A 15,691-nucleotide genomic window follows, 5' to 3' on the forward strand; every position below is an offset into this window, starting at 1 on the left:
TTCATTTTGCATTTGGCCTCCAGACAAACTCCAGTTGATGTAATAAGGTTTCTGACTTGATCGGCAGAGTCGGCCACTGCAGCAAATTCAATGTGATGGGATTTTTGAAGCCCGGCTCCCAGAAAAGCTCCACATAATGGGGTCTCTGACACCATTTGCAGATTCTGCTACTGCAGCAACGTCTAGCAGATGGATGTTTGAGAGCGAATCCCAGGAAGCAGACGGCCCTTCCACCACCTGGGAGGGAAATCAGAATTCTATCAGGCCTGTAAATGTGACCTCCTACTCAGCCATATTCCCCTTGGTAGTCTGGACTAGGAATGCTAAAGCCACAGGTTATTTCCCCCTCATGTCACTCCCACTACTTTATCCTTAGTTATACCTTTAGATTTTACATCTGGTCAATACAGGTGGCCCTCAACTTACAATTATTTGTTTAGTGACTGTTCAGTTATGATGGCACCAAAAAAGTGACGAATGGAATGGAATGGAATAGGAAAGGAACAGAACAGGAAACAGAATGTAGAACAGAACAGAATAGAAGCTGGAGGTCTTCTAGTCCAGCCCCCTGCTCGAGCAGGAGAACCTACACCATCTCACACAAGTGACTGTCCAGTCTCTTCTTAAAAACCTCCAGCGATGGGGAGCCCATGATTTCTGGAGGCAAGCTGTTCCACTGGTTAATTTTCCTCACTTATAGGAAGTTTCTCCTTAATTCCAGGTTGCTTCTCTCTTTGATCGGTTTCCAACCATAGTTTCTTGTCCTGCCCTCTGGTGCTTTGGATTATAATTTGACCCCCAACTCTTCTTTGTGGCAGCCCCTCAAATACTGGGATATTGGTATCATGTCGCCCCTAATTCTTTTTTGCTTTTGACTAGCCAGACCCAGTTCCTGTAGCCGTTCTTCATATGGTTTAGTCTCCAGGCCTTTGATCCTCTTAGCTGCTCTTCAGGTAATTTGACATGGCTCTTGTTAATCCAGGTTGCATCCAAGCCAACACGGCTCTCCTAGTTCCTTTCATTTGATCATCTTAGTTGCTTTTTTCTGAACTTTTTCCAAAGTCTCAACATCTTTTAAGTAGTATGGGGACCAAAACTAGTTGCAGCATTCCAAGTGTGGTCTTATTAGAGTAAGACTCACAACTTACTAAGGACTTAAACTCACAACTGTTGCATCATCCCCACAGTCACATGACTGGGCACTTGGCAACAGGCATGTATTTGCAGTTGTTGCAACATTGCAGGATCAGTTCATCCCCACTTGCAACCTTCTGGCTTCCAATGAGCGAAGTCACTGGGGGAAGCTGAATTGATGTAATAATTGTTAACATATTTGGTCAATAACAGTGGCGATTCCCTTCATTGGTTAATGACTGCGGCAAAAAAAGGCCCGGACCTGGGTGAGACTAACTTATCAACTGCATCACTTAGTGACAGAAGTTCCAGTTCCAATTGTGGTTGTAAATCAAGGACAACCCATAGCGCTTTTAGACTGAAGAGTGATGGCATCCTGCTACCCTGGCAGGCCCTCCATCCCTGGAAGAGCCGACTTCCTCCCAAAGAAAGGAAGTGCACCTGGTAGGAAACAGCACTGAGCTTGGGTGTGTGAGAAACGAAGCTCGCACTCAAAATTGTTGGAAAGAACAAAATGTTTTATTTGCAAAAACTTTTGCAAAAGCTGGTGGATCTCCAAGTGTACAATCAAGAGTAAGACCCAAAGGTGCTTTTTCCAAGAGGCAACTGGACTTTCTGTTTTTTCTTTGAAGACCTTTCACTTCTTATCCAAGAAGCTTCTTTAGCTCGGACCAAATAGTGGGGAAGGGAAGGATTTATACTCCTTGTAGGCAGCTGGTCATTTGCATCCTTTGAGAGGGTCATTGAGGCCACCTGGGGTTTTATCTGTGTCCTCAGGGGTCATCTGAGTGGTGCAGATGGATGTGGAGCCTCCTTGGAACTGCTGAAAAGACTGAGTTGTAGACTGGAGATAGCTGATGTTGTCTCCCTCCCCCTCTGTTGAGAGAGAGGGCTGTTCAATTTGGACATAAATGGCCTCTTGGACCCCTCTTTCATCCCAGTGTTCCTCTCTGTCCAAACTGTGGACTTTGCTGTCTTTAAAAGAGCGGCCTTCGTCTTTTAAATGCAGGTGGACTGCTGAATCTAGTCCCTGATGGGTTTGTTCTCCTAGGTTGCGCCATGCGTTTGTGAAGTGGTTGTTCTGTTTCCCCAATGTACAGATCTGCACATGGCTCACTGCATTGTACTGCATATACCATATTGCTCAGTTTGTGTCTGGGCGTTTTATCCTTGGGGTGGACACGCTTCTGCCTTCGTGTATTTGTAAGCAAGAGAGAGACCACACCAGTTACAGATCTCAGCATATTTTTCTACATTCCTATCACCTCTTTGGTATTCCCTTATCACTTCTCTTGTTTACCTGTACAGTGCAATACCTGGTACTACATATCTCAAGCCAGAAGCTATGCATGTCAGCGTTCACACATTGGGTGAACAACATGGCGGTGCTTTGGATATGTAGTAGTGTGGCTTTAAAATAATAAGCTATATTATGGAATATTATAACTTATTATTGTCAAGGTTCCAAGTGATAGATCTGTTGCAAGCAAAAACTCCGAGGCAGGTGGATTCCTCAAAGAATAGCTTTATTGGAGATATCATATTGGCACATATCTGGTGAAAACCGACTCAGAGGGGCCCTTCAGTTTTCACCTAGTTAAAAGTAAAAAAAATCCCTTCAACCCCAAACAATCAGTCACATGGCCCAATCAAAGCTCCAAGATGGCTCCGGACAGGTCAGCTTCAGGGTTGACAATTATATTGTATCTCACAGGTGAGACAGCGAGTACTGTATTGATCCTGGTGATGAGGATGGTTACCAGTCTCTTTGAAACAAATATGTGGGGTAGAAATGTAACCTAAAAACTCCACTCTCCATGCCTTGGTTGATTCTTCTAGAATGTGGGAGATGTACGAGTATCGCCCACCTTAGTTATCTGTTTATCCTACTAGGTAAAGGTGAAGGTTTCCTTCGCACATAAGTGCTAGTCGTTTCCAGCTCTAGGCAGCAGTGCTCATCTCCATTACAAAGACGCTGTCCAAAGACGTCTCCGTGGTCATGTGGCCGGCATGACTAAACGCCAAAGAAGGCGCACGGAACGCTGTTCCCTTCCCACCAAAGGGGTCCCTATTTGTCTACTTGCATTTTTTACGTGCTTTCGAACTGCAAGGTTGGCAGAAGCTGGGACAAGGAACGGGAGCTCACTCCGTGACGCGGCACTAGGGATTCTAGCCGCCAAACTGCCGACCTTTCTGATCGACAAGCTCAGCATCTTAGCCCCTGAGCCACCGCGTCCTCGTTTCTCCTACTATGTTCCATAAGAGCTAAAGGTGTCCATTGTTTTCTAGGGCGAGCAAGGGCTTCCAGGATCACCAGGCCCAGACGGACCTCCTGGCCCGATGGTATGTCTGACATTTTGGGGAATTGTGCTTTACCTGCCGTGGGGCTGAAAGCAAAGTTTGGCCCCACCCCTTTAGCTCTCCTGGTTCAAGCCCGAAGATCTACATCTCAAGGGAGGTAGCAGGATGGGGTGTGTGGCTGCAGCCCCAGATCCAAAGCAATCTCTTTCCTCCACAGGCCATCTTGGCTGGCCAATCCCTCCCTTCCAACAGAGCCCTTACCTTCATGTGGTTCCCCTTGGAGGTGGCAGTTTGAAGGTGGCCACCCTTCAGCAGCACGAGAAGCGAAGACTCGAAATTAGACATGTGTTAACCTCGGTCCAAACTCACTTTTCCTTTCCCAAATTAATTTGGCTCCCCTAAATCTAAACAAAAACAAAAAAAACCCCAAAAGGTGGCTGAACAAGATGCCTGATTTTTAGTACCCATCCTTGTCATTCTCTCCACAGGGTCCACCTGGTTTACCTGGCCTGAAAGGGGATTCGGGTCCAAAGGGAGAAAAGGTGAGTTTTCTGCAGTGCAGAATCTAGGCAAAAATTCATCTCCAAACGAGCCTGTGAATTTGAAGCACACCTGGCTTAAACTCTCGAGATGACCATCCCGACCTGGGAAGAGGATTCCTGAAGCCAGCTGGGGATTGCCGTTCTCGGCCACAGCCTGGCTTCTCCCATACTGGCACACAGAGCCTTTGCAATGCGTCCGTTGCCTTTTCTAGGGTCATCCTGGACTGATCGGTCTCATTGGGCCTCCCGGCGAGCAAGGAGAAAAGGGAGACCGGGGACTGCCAGGGCCTCAAGGTGGATCGGGGACTAAAGGAGAACAGGTAGAACATGGAGGGCATGGCTGCAAAATCCCTTGGTCCTTCTTGGTTGCCAAATCTTAAGGGGGAAGATGGGGCTGAAACTTCTGAATTGGAAAGCTGGGGATTACAAAGGAATTGCAAGCACTGATTTTCTTCTTCATCTCCTTCTTCAAGGGTATTCAAGGACCAAGTGGCCCTCTTGGTCCACCTGGGCCTCCAGGGTTGCCGGTGAGTAGCAAAGAGGCTGAGATTTGGATCCACTAAATGAACACGTGGTTTCCCCCCGCCCTCGATATAATAGCAGTAGCCCTTTGACTTATGTACCGCTTCACAGTGCTTTTACATCCCTCTCTAAGCGGTTTAGAGAGTCGGCCTTTTGCCCCCAACTATCTGGGTCCTCCTTTTACTCACCTGGGAAGGATGGAAGGCTGAGTCGACCTTGAGCCAGTGAGAATCAAACTGCTGGCAGTCGGCAGAATTAGCCTGCAATACTGCATTCTAACCACTGCGCCACCACAGCTGATAGATCGATTGATCGATCGATTGATCGATAGATAGATAGAGATAGCAATAGCCCTTAGACTTATATACCGCTTTATAGTGCTTTCCAGCCCTCTCTAAGCGGTGTACAGAGTCAGCCTCTTGCCCCCAACAATCTGGGTCCTCATTTGACCCACCTTGGAAGGACGGAAGGCTGAGTCTGAATCTTGAGCTGGTGAGATTCGAATTGCCAAATATCTGGCAGCCGGCAGTCAGCAGAAGTAGCCTGCAGTACTGCAGAATAATAGAACGTAACTTGACATTTTAGTGATTTCAGAAAGATAAATATGTTTATTCTGAAGTATAATTAGAACTGTGAGCGCACAAAAGAAATGGCTGTTTCAGCCTCAGACTGACGTGCTGAACACATTAATTAGTGTACCACTTGTGACAACTTTCATTCTGCTAATCAGCACCCGGCCTCGGTTATGGGCTACTTGGTTATTTTTAATGGACGCTTTGCTAACGAGCTCTTCTGTCTTTCAACTAGGGGCCCCCCGGTCCAAAAGGTGCTAAAGGATCTTCCGTAAGTACAAGTATCAAATCTATCAAAGGAGGAAAATTGTTTTATTGCTATTAATCGTAGTCTTGCAGTCCACACGATCCCGTGGGGGTGGAAGAGAAGCTCTCTGCCCCTTTCCTGTCTTCCCAGCTTCCTTCATGTCTTTGTCCCTCCCATCATCCACATCTCCCCCTCCAAAATGGTGCTCCTTTGATTACCCTGAGATCAGGGGTGGGATTCTACCAGTTCAGACCGGTTCTATGGAACCGGTTGTTACGATTCAGCGCAGTTTGGAGAACTGGCAAATCGCGCCCCTGGCTGGCCCCTCCCCTCCCCACCCAGTCAGTCCTGATCGCGAATGCACAACATTGCGTGCATGCCCGACATCGCTGACTGCGTTCTTTCCCGCCCAGTCACTCCTTAAGGTATTTCCTTTTGCCGCCTTCCCCACGATCAGCTGTTCCTGTGATCAGCTGTGCCAGGATCCTCCTCGCTGTCTTACTGCTTTGCCCAGGAGGCTTCCCTGAGGCCCATGAAGGCAAAAAATGGAGGGGTGCTGCGTGCCCCCCCCCCCCCGCTCTGTTTTTTTCCCTTCCTAAGCCCCAGCTTCCCTGGGAGCAAAAATGGTCCCTGCAGGAGGCTTCCCTGAGGCCCAGGAGGCCCCAAAAATGGGGGTTTACTGCCCCCCCCAAATGGAAATGGTAAGGGGCCATCCTGCATCACTTTGGCCAGTCCCACCCAATCCCAGCAGGCACATGTGCGCACAGGAGGTGGTGGGTGCACACTGGCCAGGCCCACCCAATCCCGGTGTGCTCACCTGTGCACAGGAGGCAGCAGGCGCAGGTGTGCACACCAGGATGGGATGGGCCTGTGCACCTGTGTGCCTGTCCTCCCCCCTGCCATCTCCCAGTTATCTGCAAAGCTCCAATCAGGTGCTTGTATATCATTCAGGAAACAGGTAACAGGTGCTCAGTTCTCCCCATATCATCAATGACCTTCCATTCTCCCCCTTTCTTCACATTCCAATCCTTCCCTCCAGTCCCCTGCTAATGTCTGGCTGTCATCTCATAAAGCTTAGATAGGTGAGATGCAGCCACGGCAGAGGCCACTACAGATTGCAATTCTCACCTTAAAATGTCCATTTGGGTTTCAAGGAGACAACCTCTTGCTTCTTGAACCAACATCCCTTCCACTTTTTTTTTTATCTTATTTATACATTTTCCCCTGAAATATGCACGTGTGCTTAACAGTGTATGTGTCTGAGTCATTTTAGGTTTACAAAATATTAATATTAATTCTGATATTAATTATAGTTAAAATAATTATAGTAATGATAATGATCAGTTTACTTTATACAAAATACTAATAGCAATAATAAAAATCTTTCAGCTTGTAACATTTACCTCTACATGGTAATTGTAATATATTATATAGCAGTGTACATAGTCATATTTCCCCAATTTCTAACTTTTACCTCTATTTTCTAATTCTTAATCAAGCAAATCCTATAGATAGATAGAAGACAGATAGAATTACGTATTGACCAAGTGTGATTGGACACACAAGGAATTTGTCTTGGTGCAAATGCTCTCAGTGTACATAAAAGAAAAGATACATTCATCAAGAGTCAAGAATAATCAGGTACAGCATTAATAATAGTCATAGGATGCAATAAGCAATCAAATCATGCTAGGAAACAGTCAATATAGATAATAAGGATACAATCAACAAGGTTACACTCATACAGTCACAAGTGGGAGGGGATGGGCGATAAGGAGTGATGAGAAGGTAATAGTAATGCAGACTTAGTAAATAGTTGAACAGTGTTGAGGGAATTATTTGTTTAGCAGGGTGATGGCGTTTGGGTAAAAACTCCCCTTGTGTCTAGTTGTTGTGGTGTGCAGGGATCTATAGCGTCATTTTGAGGGAAGGAGTTGAAACAGTTTATGTCCAGGATGTGAGGGGTCTGTAGATATTTTCACATCCCTCTTTTTGACTCATGCAGCATACAGGTCCTCGATGGAAGGCAGGTTGGTAGCCATTGTTTTTTTCTGCAGTCCTAATTACTCTCTGGAGTCTGTGTCTGTCTTGTTGGGTTGCAGAGCCAAACCAGACAGTTATAGAGGTGCATATGACAGATGAATACTTCTATATTAGGAAGTATTCTATATCTATCCATCATCTCTTGTTCTTTTTAGTATTTCAACTCTTCTTAATTTTTTTGACCGCTCTCCCAAACATTTGTCTACTTTTGTCTTCTTGAAACCCACAAGGAAATATTGTAAGGTGAGAATTACAATGGTTAGGGCGACTTACTTTAAGGGCCCTGGTGGGTTGCAATTGTGCTGTGGCACCTCCTTCACTGCCCATGTCTTTTCTGCTTCTTCTTCCCAGGGGCCAACGGGTCCGAAGGGCGAAACTGGTCACCCCGGCCTACCAGGACCTCCTGTAAGTGCTGCGGCTGTCACAAGTTTGAGTCTGCTTCTCTGGTGTGGCATTGCTCAAGCCAAATTCCTGTTCTTCTCTCATCATATCCAGGGTCCTCCAGGAGAAGTAATCCAACCTCTCCCCATCCAGTCCTCCAAGCGGACTCGGAGGAACATTGATGCCAGCCAGCTGATGGATGACGTCAATTCTGACAATTATGTGGACTATGCTGATGGCATGGAGGAGATCTTTGGCTCCTTGAACTCTCTGAAACTGGAAATCGAGCAGATGAAGCACCCCTTGGGCACCCAGCAGAACCCAGCTCGGACCTGCAAGGACCTGCAGCTTTGTCACCCGGACTTCCCAGATGGTAGGCAGCAGCCATCGGAAGGGGAGGGGGAATAGAAAAGGGCAATCGATCTTCTTTTCAAAGGTTCATAGATGTTCCAATTCTGTCTCATTGATCAGATAGTTAGATCCAAGGCTTCAATCTAATGTCACAAAGTTGTGTAAATATGGTTGGTATGAGAGAAACACAGTTAATCCAGGTGGGCTCCAGGTTTTCATTCTAGAGTTCCATAGGGCTCCCACCCTGACTGGCTTTAAAAGTCAGAGTTGACTGGAATCAGGTAGCATCCAAATTGAGATGGATGGATGGATGGATGGATGGATGGATATCTATTTATCTATCCATCCATCCACCCATAAGCAGGTGCCAGCATAGATAGATAGATAGATAGATAGATAGATAGATAGATAGATAGATAGATAGACAGACAGACAGACAGACAGAAGATGGATGGATGGATGGATGGACAGACAGACGGACAGATAGAGCCATCCATCCATAGGCAGGTGGCCGGCACAGACAGACAGACAGACAGACAGACTTTCTAACAAAAGTCTTCAAGGCAAATCCTTTTTAGGATTTGGGAATTTTAGGTGTGGCTGCACGTTTTCTTCTAGAGCACATTTTGTTCTTTTAATCTTTTTTGGATTCTGTGGCTGTTTCTGTTCTGCGCCGCCTAGAATCATCTTCTAAAGTGAATCAATGTGACCCCAAATGTTCTAATGGAATCTGGGCTCCTTCCCGCAGATGAGCCTTCTGAACTGCAGAGGGAAGTCGGCCTCATCCTTTGGTCCCCGAATGTTGGGATATCTCGTGATCCAAAGCACTTTCCATTGTTGATTTTGGTCCCTTCTTGGGTTGTCTCCAATCTGACTGAGCCTCCCCAGAGATTCAACATGTCTAGTAAAAAAAAAACAACCATTGCAGTCCATTAACTGTATTCACTTCTAAGACTGGAATCCGTGAATTTAGGTCTTTAAGATTGATAGTTTAAATCCAACTGTGGATTTTGGATATCTTTCATTTAAAGGTATCGGGAAAGCTGCCTTTTTATTTATTTGTTTGTCAATCAAGTACACAAGATAACAAGTATGGGTATGAACATAAACAGGAGCATGGGGAGTAAATACAGATAAATAGGGACAATAGGACAGGGACGGTAGGCACGCTGGTGCGCTTATGCACGCCCCCTTTGAGGACTTCTTAGAAATGGGGTGAGGAGGTCCACGGTAGACAGTTTGAGGTTGGAACTGTGAGGGGTTGAGGCTGTAACCACGGAGTTGGGTAGACCATTCCAAGTGTTGACCACTCCTTTGCTGAAGTCGCATTTTCTGCAACGGAATTTGAAGCGGTTTACTTTGAGTTTGCATCGGTTGTTTGCCCGTGTATTATTGTGGTTGAAGCTGAAGAAGTCGTCGATGGGCAAGATGTTATAGCAGACAATTTTGTGAACTATGCTTAGATCGGGCTGCGGGCAGTGCAGTTCTAGACTGTCCAGGCCCAAAATTTCGAGCCTTGGAGGCACAGGGAATATTGTGAGTGTAGGATACATTTGCCTGAGCCATGTAGCTTACTCTGACCGGCAGCGACTCCCAAAGTCTCAGGCGGGAAAAGCTGTTTCCTGACAGCCTCTTTATGGTGTTTCGAACTGGAGATGCCAAGAGCTGAGCCTCAGTTCTGCCTCCATATGGTGCCCTTTGTCACCACGCCAAAATTACGTTATACCTCCAGGTCAAAGAAAATGGGAGCAGGTAGGACAGGAACAGTCGGGAAATTAGGATGGGGAGCTATTGGAGTCCCTGCATCTGTGCCAGCAGTAGTTGGGAGTCCTTCGTGCTCTTTGAACTTGGTTGTTGCTTACAGACGTCTCATTACCCAACTAGGGAACACCATCAGTGCAACTGGTGTCAGAGGTATATTTTTATACAGTATTCAGCGGTACACAGTTTGAGGGGTGCAGTGGCCTAGAGGTAGAGCTCTCACCTCTCAATCGGGAGGCTGTGAGTTTGATCCTAGGTAGAGGCAGATATTTCTCTCTCTGGTCACAATGAGAATGTATATCTGCTGAATAAAACTCGGCATTGGTGACAGGAAGGGCATCCAGCCAGTAAACACTCGGCTCCATTCAATTGCCCAGACTGCACCCCGCAAGGGATTATGGGGTCATTAAAAGAAGATGATTCAATTATACACAGTTCAGCCTGACTGTTGGAAACTCCTATGAATATCAAACACTTCAGAAAGCACACAAATGGGATAAATTGACATGGAGGCCATCCTCCACTTGTTCTTTCTGCGTGAATGCCTACAACAACACGCACTGCCCAGCTAGGTCAGACCCAGAGCTCCAATCAACTGGGTGGCTGGATGGAAAGCAGCTCGACAAAGTGTCCAAACAGGGATCAACATCGGGCAAACAATCAGACTGAAAACAATGCCCTAATCAAGAAACTGGCAGGGGTAGCAACTGTGTATGAACAAGGAGCAAGCTCCACACTTACCAGCACTGATGACGTAGCTTGGTCAGGTAACAAGATGTCTGCAAGCAAACAGCCAAGCTCAGCGGGCACCAAGGAGCTTCTATTTAGTCTAGTCTAGTCTAGTCTAGTTTAGTTTATTGTCTTGCACCTTGTACAACAAAATTAAATACCATGTACCATGTACATTATGACTGAAAATAAACACACATCCTTCACATTCTATACATTGAATTGAAAACCCCTGATATTGCATTAATATTGCACAATACAGCAGAATTCAACAGAGCTCCTGCCCTGGGATAGAAGCTGTTTTTCAGCCTATTTGTCCTTGTTTTTATTGTCCTTTACCGTCTGCCAGATGGTCATAGTTAAAAAAAAAAAGGGTGCCCAGGATGAGATGGATCTTTGAGGATGTTTTGAACTTTCTTAAGGCAGCGGGAGCTATAAAGCTCTTCCAAAGAGGGGAGAGGGCGACCAATGATCCTCTGGGCAATGACATTAACCGTCTGGGGTGCTGTCCTATCTGCCCCCCGTGCAATTGGCAAACCACCCACAGGTGCAGTAAGTTAAGATATTCTCTATGGTGCAGTAGTAGAAGGTCTATCTATTCTATTCTTCATATTTGTATTTTAAATTGGAAACACTCATGTGTTTAAAAAGAAGAAAGGTAGATTGAGAAATAACATGCATTTCAGAAGCGGAGGAAGTTTGATCAATTCCTCCTGAAAGAAAAGAAGCAATGTTTTTCAGTGACGGGACCAGAAATGATCTCTCGGCATCTGCCCTCTGGAAAAAGCTGGAGATGGAGCTTTTCTGAAGGGCCAATGCCAAAGATCGTATTTGGGCTTTATAATTTCTAGCCACTGCTTTTCTCCCAAATCTAGGAGAATATTGGGTAGACCCGAATCAAGGCTGCTCCCGGGATTCCTTTAAAGTTTACTGTAATTTTACCGCTGGAGGAGAAACTTGCATCTTCCCAGATAAGAAGTCCGAGGGGGTAAGTAACTCTTTTTTGCTGTCCCTTTGGAGGACATTTTGCATGTTGCTTTTCCTTTGCTTTCAATGACATGATTCCCATCAGGAAAAGACGGAAAAGGAGCGAGCATAAGAGCAAAAGGCTCAGAGGCTCAGCCTATTCTCCAAAGAAAGCCCCCCCGAGGACAGGACAAGAAGTAACAGGTGGAAGAATTATCAAGGAGAGATTCAACCTAGGACTAAGGAGGAATTTCCCGACAGTGAAAACTCTTAATCAGCAGAATGTCTTGCCTCCTGGTCAAGTATTGGACTTTTCCCCTTCAACCGAAAAGAATGAACTTCTGAAAACTGGACGTTTCAAAAGGAATCCTTTATTGAAATGAGATGATGATTCCAGCACTATTCAAAGTAAAGTCTAAATGCTCCCAAGTATGCAATAATAGATAAGGGGAGTTAGGGCCCCTCCCCTTGTTTAGATGTGTATTTTGTCAAACAAAGAACCAACATGTTAATTCCCCCCTCCCCTTCTCTGAGAACATATCTTTTGAAGAGTTCCCAGGGAGTATCTTCCGGAGCTGGAATTTTTTTTTAAAAAAAAACAAATTTTATTAATTTTACAGACACACAAAGCATCATTAAACATTAAAGACATTGAACCTCTTTCCATTATAAATTTTACAAGGCAAATAAAACATTGTTTTATACAATACAATTCTAATATATCCCATTTCCACTTAAATATTTTTTTGGCAAATTTCTCATTATTTCTCTTTACTCTTATTCAATTACATTTCTTCTATATTTATCCATTTTATACTCATCATATTCATATTTCCCTCTGCCTTGTTTACAAATATTCCTCTCGCTTTCTCCCAAGGTTTTATTAAATCTCAATCAGACATACACACACAAAACACAAAAACATAAAACTTCTTTTTAAAAAGTAGCTTGGCCCCGGATTACCTCTCTTTGTATGGACTTCAATTAAATTCATGTTCAACTTATATGCCATTACCTATCTTATTACCCTTCTATATCTTTATTATAACTTCTCCCCGCTTTCCACTCTTCTTAATTCTATTTTATTTATTTCATCTTAATTTAAATCATTGTATTTGTATCTTTTGTCCATTCTTTTCAATTATCCGTTTATCTCATTCATATTAGAAAAAAAAATATTTCTCCTGAAATCACTAATCGAAGTATGATGCCTTTCCATCGCTCCCCTACATTAACATCTAATTCCCTATCTAATTCTGCTTAGTACATTCTACTTACTAAAATAGTAAATCCATAAAGTAATTAAATATATAATTAAACATCAAATCTCATAGCTTTCCAATTATCTATTTCAAAAACAAATACCCTAATAATAAGTTCGTACGAACATCCACACAATAGTCAATTAAACTCTATACTTAAACTAAATGTTTTAGACATTCCTTTTAATATTTTATTAAATCTTAAAATCTATCATTATTAAAACTTTAATATTTTAATCTTTACTTAAGCCTTATAAAATTCTAATTTTCTAATTCTCATACAAATACTACAATACTATCATGTACCTTGCAGAAACATTTTGAAACAAAGTTATGCATTACCCATTATCCATAAAAAAGATTTCTTCTCCACACCTTATTTCATACCTTTTGGCTTTTCCCCCTTCTTCCTTCCTATCTTATCCCATCTGGTCTTTTACCCCCTTCGCTCCCCACCTCTGTTGCATTTCTCTTTTCTTTTGCTTTCTAACAGTATATTGATTTTGCATCTTATTTTCTCTTTCTTGGATGTTTTTTTTAAAGTCTTATGTCCTTTTAGACTCATTAAAGATGGCTTCTTCTTCTTCTTTCTTCTTCTTCTTTCTTCTTCTTCTTCTTCTCTTCTTCTTCTTCTTCTTCTTCTTCTTCTTCTTCTTTTCTTCTTCTTCTTTTCTTCTTCTTTCTTCTTCTTCTTTCTTCTTCTTTTCTTTCTTCTCTCTTCTTCTTCTTCTTCTTCTTCTTCTTCTTCTTCTTCTTCTTCTTCTTCTTCTTCTTCTTATCCTCCATTAATTGCTGTGTTTGTTGATAAGTAGCAAGCGCCATTTCTAAAAAGCAAAAATTTCTCTCACACCATCTTTACCTTCTTTTTTTATCCTCTCTCAGTTCATCAACAAATAAAGCCATTATAAACCTTTTCTTCTTCTTTTTTCTCTTCTTCTTCTTTTTAAAACAACCATGGTAATTCAAAACTTAAAACAATTCCCCAAAATCCCAAAGTCATCAAACAGTCCAAACAGAACACAAAGTTCTTCACACTATTTCTTCCTGGGGTAATATCAATTGGCAAGGGAAAAAAAAAAACCCAATCTGTATTTTAAAGTCTCATTACAATTAACTTCCAATCTCGAAATCTTCCAGGCATCTCCTCCAGCAAAATCTTAATGAAAATTTTCTTTTTGTCCTCTCCCTTCCCACTTATAACAGAAAGCTTTAAATTTTTACCTTCTATAAAATAGCAGGATTTTCAATATCCATTTGTTAAATCCATGTGGAAGGAGAGTAAACTTTCTCTTAAAACACTTTCACTCGCCGCTTGTAAATCTCTTCTGGAAACAAAGTATCTTTCAAAAAATCCAAATTTTCAGGATATTACTTATATTACTTGTATCTTATAGTCCAGTTCAGCCAAGAAACTTTCGCTTCAGCACTTTCTCTTCCTCCAGCACGATCTTGTCCAGCTGTCAGCTTCTTTGTGGCGGCCATTACAGACCGCCGCTCAACCGCCTTGAGAAAGAGGGTTAAGCCGGGTGGGGAAGGGGTCTGCGAAGACCCCAACCCCCTGTCCGGATCCCTCCTATCTTGGGCTGCCTCTTCATGGCAGCCCTAGCCTCCAGATCAATAGATCGGAGGCATCAAAGCGGCTAGCGCGGCAGGGATCGCGCAGGATCGCAAATCCCTGCCGCTCGCGAAGCCGACAAACCGGAAGTTTTCCGGAGCTGGAATTTTTATGGTCCCTTCTCCACTTGCTATCTCTGCAAGAGGTGACAAGTTTCTAGCCATCTGGCTCCAGTCCTCCTGTTGTATATCATGTGTAGGTTATACAGATCAGGTAACATAAAAAAGGATTACTTGTACCAACTCCACCACCCCCTTCTTCTGCCATTCTTCAATGGAAGATACACGGATCTGACACCTCCAGAAGTTGTGTGTGCTCCATCCCTGTAGTGTTTAAAAAAGAGATTGGACATCCATTTGTCTAGGATGGGATGAGAACTCCAGCTTTGGGCAGGGGGTTGGACTAGAAGATCTCCAAGGTCCCTTCCGGCCTTAATGATTTTATGATTCTATGAATCAGAGACAGGGGAAAAAAGAGCAAAGAAAATGAAATTGAACAAATCTAGTTTACTTCAGCAGCAACCCTATTCCTTCTGGAGGCTAAAACATATAAAGGACGATTGCTGGAATTGGGTATGTCCAGTTTGGTGAAAAGAAGGACCAGGGGGGACAGGATAGCAGTGTCCCGATATCTCAGGGGCTGCCCCAAAGAAGAGTTGGGGGTCGAGCTATTCTCCAAAGCACAAGAAGGCAGGACAAGAAGCAACAGATGGAAACTGATCAAGGAGAGAAGCAACCTGGAACTACGGAGAGATTTCCTGACACAACTTGTCTCCAGAAGTTGTAAATGCTCCAACACAGAAAGTTTTAAAGAAGAGATTGGAAAACCATTTGTCTGAAATGGTATAGGGCAGTGGTGGTTAACCTTTTCGGGCTCCTGTGCCAAAAATTGTGCACAGACCAATGTGCACGCACTCGTGCGCCAGCACCCAGAATGCAATGCACGCACCCCTGCGCATGCACACGCAATCCTCCCCCCCCCCTTACCTGCACTGCACCTCACAGCTGATTTTTTGGCTGGTTTGAGGCCTTTTTTGGCCTCCCAGAGGCTTGGAAAAAGCCTCTGCAAGGCTTTGCAGGCCGAATTATAGACCCCTTTCGTCACTTCCGGTATTACAGGAAATGACGAAACGGGCCTATTCTTCCTGAGAAGCCTTGCAGAGTCTTTTTCCAAGCCTCTGGGAGGCTGAAAAAGGCCTCAAACCACCTGGAAAAAAAACAGTTGTGAGGCGTGCGCATGTGCAGTGAGGTAAGCTTGCCTGTGGC

The 15,691-nt window shown here is 44.1% G+C and overlaps 1 protein-coding gene across 2 annotated transcripts in view; it reads left to right on the top strand.

The window, feature by feature from the left end:
* Positions 1–15,691, top strand: part of COL5A1 (collagen type V alpha 1 chain) — a 264,470-nt gene that overhangs the window by 231,910 nt on the left and 16,869 nt on the right. For both annotated transcript variants that reach the window (XM_087943851.1, XM_087943852.1), the window contains exons 56-63: positions 3,424–3,477; positions 3,924–3,977; positions 4,190–4,297; positions 4,451–4,504; positions 5,307–5,342; positions 7,713–7,766; positions 7,857–8,115; positions 11,459–11,571. In XM_087943851.1, coding sequence (XP_087799977.1) covers positions 3,424–3,477; positions 3,924–3,977; positions 4,190–4,297; positions 4,451–4,504; positions 5,307–5,342; positions 7,713–7,766; positions 7,857–8,115; positions 11,459–11,571 — 732 coding nt within the window. The remainder of the gene's footprint in view (positions 1–3,423; positions 3,478–3,923; positions 3,978–4,189; positions 4,298–4,450; positions 4,505–5,306; positions 5,343–7,712; positions 7,767–7,856; positions 8,116–11,458; positions 11,572–15,691) is intronic.

This window comes from Notechis scutatus, chromosome 15 (genome assembly GCF_049901735.1).
Source record: "Notechis scutatus isolate UNSWTSFEM ecotype Mainland chromosome 15, rNotScu1.2, whole genome shotgun sequence".
Classification (NCBI taxonomy): Eukaryota; Metazoa; Chordata; class Lepidosauria; order Squamata; family Elapidae; genus Notechis; species Notechis scutatus.